This window comes from Egretta garzetta, unplaced genomic scaffold (assembly GCF_000687185.1).
Source record: "Egretta garzetta isolate BGI_Z169 unplaced genomic scaffold, ASM68718v1 scaffold53, whole genome shotgun sequence".
NCBI classification, from domain to species: domain Eukaryota; kingdom Metazoa; phylum Chordata; class Aves; order Pelecaniformes; family Ardeidae; genus Egretta; species Egretta garzetta.
In genome coordinates this window covers 1949579-1959299 of record NW_009259312.1, presented here as the reverse complement: position 1 = coordinate 1959299, position 9721 = coordinate 1949579, and the positions used below count along the sequence as shown (strand labels likewise).

General features: G+C 47.6%; 1 protein-coding gene across 3 annotated transcripts in view; it reads left to right on the top strand.

Moving 5' to 3' along the window:
• NRK (Nik related kinase) overlaps positions 1–9721 on the top strand; it is a 124958-nt gene continuing 115237 nt past the window's right edge. For 2 of the 3 annotated variants that reach the window (XM_035891972.1, XM_035891973.1), the window contains exon 1: positions 1–240. In XM_035891972.1, the coding sequence (XP_035747865.1) occupies positions 133–240 (108 nt within the window). In that variant the 5' untranslated portion in view covers positions 1–132. The remainder of the gene's footprint in view (positions 241–9721) is intronic. The other variant, XM_035891971.1, reaches the window with a different exon arrangement.

Genomic DNA, 9721 nt, shown 5'->3' with positions numbered 1-9721 from the left:
CCCCCACTTTGTCTCTACAAGGAAGGGGCCCCTATAAAAATTTTACCAAAGAGGCAGAATATAAAATCTGTGCAAACCAGCCACACTTGTGTTCACCTTCTCTGCCAGCTGTGATTGCTGGGTCCCTGCCTGATGGAGGAGTTCAGCTTTGGGCCGGTGGTTGTGTCTTCCCACTCCTGGGGCTCAAGGCACCGGGCGAATGCTGCTGACCACGTGACGAGGGGTGCATGGTCTGAGCTGGTAGGTACCGTTATGCTGGAAATGCTTTAGCAGGAGCTGTGTGGCCTTGGGGAATTTTGAATCAAAGGCGAGGAAAGTTTTTGAAACACCATCTGTGTTTGTAGGAAGTGCTGGTGTTTGCAGGGAGGGAGGAACTGCTGCGATGCCTCCTGGTTTGGGGGGGGTTAGGCCGGGAAGTTTCATCGTTAGAGCTACAGGTGGATCTGTTGATGAATTGGGTTCAGGTGATGAATTGCACAAAGTGCCTTGCTGGGAGAGGGCTTATCTTGGCAAGCTCACACAAGACTCAGTGCTTCTAGATCTGTCTCAGGGTCTGGGGGCTGTGCCTTGGTACCACGTCCTCTTCGGGTGAGCCTAAGGCAGCGGGTGCTATCTGGGTGCTGAGCAGGTAGAGCTGATGGAAGGGGTGTTTTCTGGGATGATTTGTCACTGTTCTAGAAGAAACAGAGATGGTGACCTTGTACGCAAGCAGTGATAGCCCCAGAGCAATGGAGCGGGTCTGCCCTTTGCAATAATGCTTGTGTAAATGCTCCTTTTTAGGTATAAGCACGTGCCTGACTGCAAGTAAGTGGGCAAACTGTATTTTTATTGCTATAAAGTGACACAGAGTTTACTGGCAAAAGCAGATTGGGAAGCTGGTGGGGATTTTTAATCATGGAGAAGATTCAGTGGTCACTGACTGTTAATCCACACTGTTTACAGAATTGCAGTGTTACTGCAGCGTATTGCTTTTCCTGTGCAGGAGTTACAAAATGTATTTTAACACAACATAATGATGTATGGTTCTTAACTGACTTAAAAAGACTGTCTATGAAAATTGCAGCACTTAGGAGATATGCAGTAATTTTACTTATCTCTCTATAATGCAAATCTGCATAGTTTATATTGGATACTATATACTTGACAGGCTGAGGGAGTTGGGCTTGTTCAGCCTGGAGAAGAGAAGGCTGCGGGGAGACCTGATTGTGGCCTTTCAATACCTAAAGGGGGCCTATAGGAAAGATGGGGAAAATCTTTTTAGTAGGGCCAGCTGTGACAGGACAAGGGGTAATGGTTTTAAACTAGTTGCCCAGAGAGGCAGTGGAGGCCCCATCCCTGGAAGCATTCAAGGCCAGGTTGGATGGGGCTCTGAGCAACCTGATCTGGTTAGCGGTGTCCCTGCTCCCTGCAGGTGGGTTGGACTAGATGACCTCTAGGGGTCCCTTCCAACCCAAAACATTCCATGATATATAAATACATCTATCTATGTGGGACATGTCCTATAGGAAACAAAGGAAGCTGGTGATAGATTCACATAAAACTTCATGATGTGGTTTTCTGGCTTTCAAGATATTGCTGCTTTGTCTATTTACCAAAACAAAAAAGCCCCAAACAGTGCTTCAGAGACTTGGTTGTAAGCTTTCATATTCAAATATCAAATGCCTGTATTGGTGTTCTCCTTTTAGTGTCAACTAATCCAAGGGCAAAGGACAGGAAGGGCAGATGGGGCTGGCGAGGGTGACACCCCAGTTACATCTGCCTGCCCTACCACAGTGGATGTCTAAATGTGGGTAATAGCTGGTTTACTCCCATGCTTAGCATGTAAAGTTTATGAGCTCATAGGCCATCTATTACTTTATAACCTGGACTTGGGGCTTCTGGAAACCAAAGAATTAAAGGTGAAGTTGGCTTTTTCCAAACCTGTAAGAATTTGCTTGCAGAAACGAGGCCATGGGAGTGCAGCACCCCAGATTTGGTCTGCAGAGGATTCCAGACTCGCCAACTTGGGATTGCTCACCCCGTGACCTCGTAAGATGCTCAGGTCTCAGCGAGATGAAATCAGCTTTCACCCTTTAAAGCAATGTAAATGTGCAAACTGTTCAGAGAAGGTATGAGAGCTCAAGATGCTTAATTGGTTTATGGAGCTAAACTCCTTAAAGAGCTTAAGCTGCTGTGAAAAGGGAAGCTGGTTTAAATCCCCAGTCCTCCCTGCTGGAAGGCTAAGCCCAAGCTCGCTCTAGGGTGCCAGTTCTGGGCTTGGCTGCGGCTTGGCTGCTGTAAAGCAGCCAGGCAGCCCTCCAGAGGGGACGGATTTCCTGGGTCGCACAGGAGCTACTAGGGTCAGGACATCTTGTTCACCACTTACTTTGGACAAGAGAGACAGTCTGAGAGGCTGCTGAAAGCAGCTCTAATTTGGGGAGGTCTGAGCACTCTTGCACTTACCCTAGGAAGCAGAAAGTGAGAGACCCATGAGGAATGGAAACCAACAGGTTTGTTAACATGTGGCGCCTTTCTTTCTACTTTGTTGGGTTTTGGTTCTGGTTTTTTTATTGTCTGGTTCCTGCTTCAGCTACTGGCTCTCGTTATGCCTTTTGTGATTAAAATGCCCGCTATTTTCTCCTTAGGAGAAAATATAAAGTCATTTCTCTTTTTAATACGGTAAGAGCTTTAGCTATTCAAGGTGGCCATGGTAAGCCGTTGTGTCCTCGGCTAATTTTTGTGCCGCTTCCTTGCACTGAATCCAAGCCTTCATTTCTGCTCTGCATGTTATTAGAACGACACTGGAGCTGCTGTTCCAGCATCCATCTCAGCAAAGCCGTACGGGAGGTAAAGGCCCTTCCCTCATCTATCTTCTCTGCTTATGCAGCCGTGACCCCATCAGCCCTTTTGCCCTGGTGTCGCACCAAGCTGGTCCCCCAGATCTGCTCTCTTTGACACGGTTTGTGGATGCCTCCGGGTTCCAGTGCTCTGAGCAGTGTCCAGGCTGTGCTGGGTGACCTAGGCCAGCCCTGGGAGGAGGGTCCATGCCACAGACCTTCTGCCCCACCACGCGCAAGCTGGGCTTGCGCATAACCTGGCACAAGCTGCTATTAAGAAGAATATTGTTTAAATGGGTTTAGGTTACAGCACCACATGTGCTGTGTTGTGCAGCCCCATGCCACTTGCCGTGCTGCCTCTATGTGCCCTCTGTGAGCTAAGCAGTGATTGTCTGGCATTTGTTCCCAGGTTATCAATAAAAGCAGTGAATACACCCAGTCTCGGACCTGCACAAACACATTCCTTACCCACAAAACTTCCATGACTAAATATTGGTGAATGGCAGCTGTGCAGAGGCTTCCCATTTTTCCCAAGCCACTAAACAACCTGTCAAATTTAATTTTTAAAATGTTTACAGTCTCAGCTGACAGCTGTGCTGCGCAGCAGCAAGATCAAGGCGAGCGCGCCTGCCCGCCGCTCTCCCAGATGGGCGGTAAGGTGCGGCAAGGATACCGACGGACCCTCAGGAGAGCCCCGTGAGCTGTTACCAGGCTGAGCGTGGTGTTACAGACATAACTGAAACTTGGCTGGAAGTTATGTGCTGGTTATTAATATACAAAGATAGAGAATGTTTAGATAGGGCTGGCAAGGATCTACAGGAAAAGGCATAGACTTATTCATGAGTTAGTGTTGGAAGAGGACTCCGTTGCTCGAGGCTCAAATGAGTTTCCCCTTGCTTTTCCCATCCAGCTGTCACACGCGTACACACACACACACACACAAAATGAGGCAACATCCCAAAGACAGGATACACTTCCCCTGAGGAAAAGGAGGAGGATTTAAAAGGCTCAGGCACTGTGCTGGGATATCCAAGTGTGTTTGAAATGTTCAAAGTTGACAAACTACCGAGATGAAAAGCAACTTGGAACTAAATAGAAATTGGAGCGAGACTAGAGGAGGCTTCCCTGAAGATGTTTAATAGGTCACAGGGGGCAGGTTTTGTTCCAGAGGGCTGGATGGGGGCTCATAAATTACAGTTCCTCTTTTGCCTTTTTTTTTCCTCCTCTAAGAAAAGGAGAAGCAGGGGGCCTGGGAACTTGCAGATATGTAAGTGGGACTTGAGCAATGAGGTAGGCTTTTGTGTAGCTGGAGACAAGGTTGAAATTGTGTAATTTTCTGAGGCACAGGTTAGGCTTGCAACACGACTTAAAAAATCTGTTTAATTTACTGAGAATGTACCCAGACTGACACATGGCAATGAAAAGGTTAAAAAAATAGGATAGAGTTGATTTTTTTTTTTTAAGTACATTAAAAGGTGTTCCCACTTTCCAAGTTATTGATTTTTATTTTTTTTTCTTTCCTTTGGGGAAGAGGGCAAGAAAAAAACCCAACAACCACCCTGCCCCCAAAACCCTGCACCCAAGACTTTTATCTGGCAATTCCTCCAAACCAACGGTGATTCAGATACCAGTTCCTACTTGGCTAACCACCAAACTTCAGTGGTTTGGATAAAAGGGAACTGCGGTCTGAGTCATCCAAGGTTAGCATTTGGTTGGCAAAACCCAAACCATGCCTGCAAGATTTTCTAAAAGTCAAAAAAAACGCAAAAAAACCCCTCTGCCTGTCTGCCAGAAAAGTTACCACAACTTTTCTTGCTTTCACAAAAAAGGCCTGCGCCACATGATATTTTGACTGATAAATTTAATGTGGTAGCGATTAAACAGTGCTGTGTTGGTTTTCTTTGTATTTGGGTTTTTTTTTATGGAGAAATCTGCCTGCGAAGAGGCAGCAGTTATTTTTTTTTTTTTCCCCATAATTGCATCTGTTTCAGAGAGCAGACAGATGTTGGGCTGAAATTCATTATGGTTTTCATAAACCCCATTGGGATCTGATGACCTAGTAACATATAGCTACTGTTCCTTGCAAAGCGTTTAAAATGGTTGCCGCTTTGAATGTGGTAATATACAATAGTAATATAAAATGTATGTGTTCAGTGTATTTCAATAAATCATCTTGCTCTTAATTTTGCAAAATTGCCAGCAAGCCTTTGTGCATGGGTATGACCATGGTGTGCAGATACTGGGTTGGTATTTGGATGCAGTCAAAGTGAAATACCCATTGACATAGGAAAGAAAAGAAAATCGGAGTAGGAAAAACCCTTGTGGGGAGGCGGTGTGATAGCAATGGCTCTGCCCCAGGGAGAGAATGATCTGTGTGACTTGTGTATTTCTGCACAAAATCGCAATTGGGGATTCAGTTGGTGCTGAAACTGGGAGTCCAAAAGCCAGAAGTGCAAAATACCATCCTTGAAGAAAATGCAACTCTCCTCCGTGAAAGTGTTTGTGCGGCTGTCATCAGGAATAGCAGGGATGTGTGCGGGGCTGACGGGAAGTGGGAAACTTCCAGCAGCACCGTTCTTACTTGAGAGACTCTGAAGCACCGCGCTGGAACAACGCTGTGAAGTCACGGGTCCCGCAGCGCAGGAGGTTATCAGTCCCGCGAGAAGGGGGCTCCCCGTGCTCCCTGCGTGGTGTGTCGTGGCACGCTTTCCTCGGGCGGGCTCGTTTGTGCAATTGGTCCCAGTGAGCGGCATTCGGACTCATGCAAGTTTTGTGGGAGACCTATATTTTAAGTTTTACCCTGGGAAATGAGGTGGACATCCTGGCTGTGATTACAGTAGCGAGAGGCACTTTTTCCAGCTTGCCCGCCTGCTCAGGAATCCTTTGGGAAGGAAGCTGTTCGGTCTCATTTTGGATATCCTGTGAAACTGAACTAGCACGGCTGCCAGGAACTGAAAAAAAGTTATTTAATTTTTAAAGAGCTGAAACCTGCTGTATGTGCTACTGAGTCTTGTACAAGAAATGGCTTTTCTGGTTTGTTTGTCTGAATTTCTTGTATTCCCAGGTTACTCGAGGTGGTAAACCCGTCTCTCAATCCTAATGCAGCAGCAAAGTGCAAATCTGAAGACAGATTCAGATTTAAATATGACTTTCTGGCCCAACCTTAACATGTTTGGAATGAAGTGGAATTTTCTTTCGTTCAAATAGGAGAAAGCATGAGAAATATTCAGAGCCTGATCCAACAACCCCCTGAAAACAAAGACATCTCACTGTGATTTCCAAGCACTGCTGGGATGGGTCGCAGAAATGCCGCAGCTATGAAGCGGGGAGGGGTTGGTGGTTCATCTCTTTCAGCGTCTTTTAACTAAATTGGAATGCAAGTAGCTGGGTATCCATGGCCTGAAACTTAAATCTTTCCCTTGCGACCCAAAGAATTTTTGCAGCAGCTGAGCTAAGTTGTACTAGTATTTTCCAAGGTGTGACCTGATGAAAGTATTCTCTACTTTTCTGTGTTCATCAAATAGTACTCGTGGCATCACGGGGCTGCCGCTGAGCTAGCATGAAGACGTACCCAGGCTGTGTACCATCCTAGGCAGTTATTTTAATGTGTAATCTTGTTCCCGACAGTCCAGCAAAGCCACCCACAGTACTAAACTATGCTGTAATTGGGAATGGGACAACTTTAAAGTTAGTGGCTGGCCTAATAAATCAAGATTATTTTTTTTTTGTACTCTAAGGCTTCATAAAAATCATTGGTAACAATAAATCACTTCCAGAATGATGCTGTAAATGGTAATGAATTCAAGCGGCAGCCAAGAGACCCTACTCATGGATGAATGTTGGGCTTAATACCACGCTGGCCATTGCCACCCGTTGACTCTCCTGTAATCAGCATTTAACAGCTGGTAATCTTCTGGTTCTGGTGCAGCCGAAAGAGGACAAAATGATTTCTGAAAACATTAGACGAAAAGATTAGCCTTCCTTTTCGAGCGCTCCAGAATGCGTCTGGAAGTAGAGGGGGAAGCTGGGAGTTACAAGCAGATTTCATGGGCTTCTGTGTTACTTGGCTGCTCCCGGCTAAAGGTTGTGTCCTGAAGAAATGCTAAAGAGGTGTCTAAAATCTCTAGCTGATGTAAAAAACAGAAGTCATGGCGAACTTTCTAAAGAATTCTTATTCTGGGCGAAAGGTGCTGATGTCTGAGCGTTAGAGCCTGCCTCGGCCCGATGGGGCACCTCTGGCACTTGTGAGAGAGTTTTCACTGCAAGTGAGAAAACTTCCAGCGAAATAACTCTCTTGGGTTATGTTTTGGTGCCAAGGAAAGCCGTGTTTGCAGGGATGCTCTCTGACTCTGGAGCGAGTGCTGGGGAGCTGTTGCAGAGAGCAGTCCTGGGGAAGGCCAGCACGCTGGCATTGGGCTCCGGTGCTCTGCCATGGAGCTCGAAGTGGGGGAACCAAGGAGCTCGAAGTGGGGAGTTGCCTCCCGCCGCTACAGCAGAGAGCCTGGCTTGAGCCTCGGGCTTTCTGAGCTCTCTGTTGTAGAGCTGGGATTTGGGTCCTGAAGCTGCTGGGATGTATGGGCAGAGGGCTGGCTCTGGAGCCACGGACGTGGCATGAGCTGCTGTGCCTGGCTGTCCCCGCACCGTGGAAGTGGCAGGGGTGTCCTGTGCAGCGTCGGGAGGATCATTTCAAGGAGAAGATCCTGTGTGTCTGAGTTTTTCTGAATGATAATTTCTCTGAATGTGCAGTTCTGAAAAGAGTCAGTTTGTCTGATTCAGACTGAAACCACACTTTAAGAAGCTGTTTATTTCCTGCAGACTGGAAATCCTGTCCTCTTATGAGTTATCTTTTTGGGTTTTTTTCTCTGCCAGCTTCACACCTGTAGCCGAGACCTCAGCGTAAACAAAGCTAAAGGAAACAAGCCAGCGTGTCAATTCGAGCCTCCGCTTTAAACACTCCCTTCCTTTGCTGAGGGTCACATCTGGCAGGGGCAATTACTATGAGTAGTACTATTACGGACCCGAGTCGGAGGGTGGGGGGTGGCACGCAGAGAGAAGAGCTCAGCATTAGCCCCATATTTCTGGGGTACAATGGCATTTCCTTTGCTGAAACAAAGGAAGTTCTTCCCTCTTCGTGCCTGTACTTCCCTTTTGATACAAAACATCCTTTGCATGCACATAGGCGCTGGAAAGGTTTTTATGTTGAGGTCGCCGGATTTGGCTGCAGGGGTTTGACTACGGCTGTTAGAGAGGAGAGCTGTACTGATAGCACTGTGTTGTCTCTTGTGTTTGTTGCGGTTTTGGGTTTGTTTTTTTTTTTTTAATTGAACTTATTCTTTAGGAATCCTGTTCATTTTTGTATTATTGATAAGATGAATGTGGGTTTCTAGTTTATTAACTGACAGGTTGCGCTGAGGCATTGAATTTCCTTGTTCCTGGGAGTTATTTGGCCGCGTGGCTTCATGCAGAAGAGCAAGGCGTGATGGCCAGCTTGCGAGCCAGCCATAGCACGAACACCCCGTCTGTGCGGTGTGTTGGGGAGGGCAGGAGCAGAGGCAGGGCACGAGGCCGCAGGGGACACTTGGAGCGCAGTTTCTGTTTCTGCAGAACCAGTCATCAGGCTGGAGATGAAGAACTCGGGGCTTGTAAATCTGGTCCTACTCTGAAAAATAGCCTTGTCCTGGTGGCATTTTCACCCTCAACAGATCTGCTGTGAAGACCCGTGACAAAACCAGCTGTTGCTTCTGTCAGACCTGCGAGGCCTTCATGGGGAAAAGGTGCGCTGCCTTCTTCGGCAGCAAGGGAAAGAATCGCTTATGAAGCTCTGCCCGCGATGGTGCAAGCGGGACTGGAGCGTCCACTACCAGCAGTGGGGTTCAGGGGAGGGAAGACAGTGAAGGGTGGCAATAAATGCATGTGGCAGAGAGTGAGATGTGCCTGCAGAAACACAACGAGCCATAAGATACTTCTAAAACCAGATTTCTTTGTATCATTTTTGGGTAGAGCTTTCTGTCAAGTGGAAATTAATCCTCAGGCTGGAGCGCTTGCCAGAGGCGAGGAAGGCAGGTAGGATTAATTTTGGCAAAGTGTCTGAGAGATGGAGCAAGAGAGAGGGCGCTGGGTAGACAACAGCCGGGAGTTTCGCAGCGATTCTCACCAGGGCAGCGGGAAGGAAGTGGAAAGTGGCAGGAGACAAAGGACAGCCCGAAGGTTAGAGGAGAGATAAAGAGGGATTGTGAGAAATAACACAAGCAGAAAGGCTAATGATGGATTTATGTGAGGCAGGAAGGCGACAATGGGGAGCAAAACTGTGGCTTAGCTTTGTCGGAGGTGACGCGAGGGCCAGAATTTTCCAAATGCTGCCCAGGGGAGAGTGAGGGGCTGGGCTGGGCACAGAGAGGGGCTTGGGCTGGGCCATTGCTGCGTGGGGATTTCTGCCCCGTCGTGTATAGCTGCGTTACGCCCGTTTAGTTCTTCGACAAACTTGCGCTTCAGTGCAGCGGTTGGCCTCGCATCTGCTAGCGGCACATCGATGTATCGGCCAGCAGACGGGCAGAGAGCGAACGGCCGGGGTTGTGTTAGTTAACGTGCCCAGTGTGGTCTGTTGTAAAAGAGTACTTTGAAGTTGAATGACGCATCAGCATTTCTTTCAAGGAAATTGCCAAATGCTTTTATTACAACAGCAGCCGCGCGGCTGCGGGCATTGCATCCCTCCGCCGTGGTGTGCCGATGGGTGCCAAGGATGCTTTGACCGCTTCAGCTGGATTTCACATCTGTGATTGTGAAAATACTGATTCAGAATGTCGTCCCCTTCCCTTGCTCTCTGCGAGGGGACGATGTCCTGCCCCTGAGCATCATCGGGAATGTTTGAGGACTTTGCCTCAGTAATGTGCGTTTCTGCTGATTTT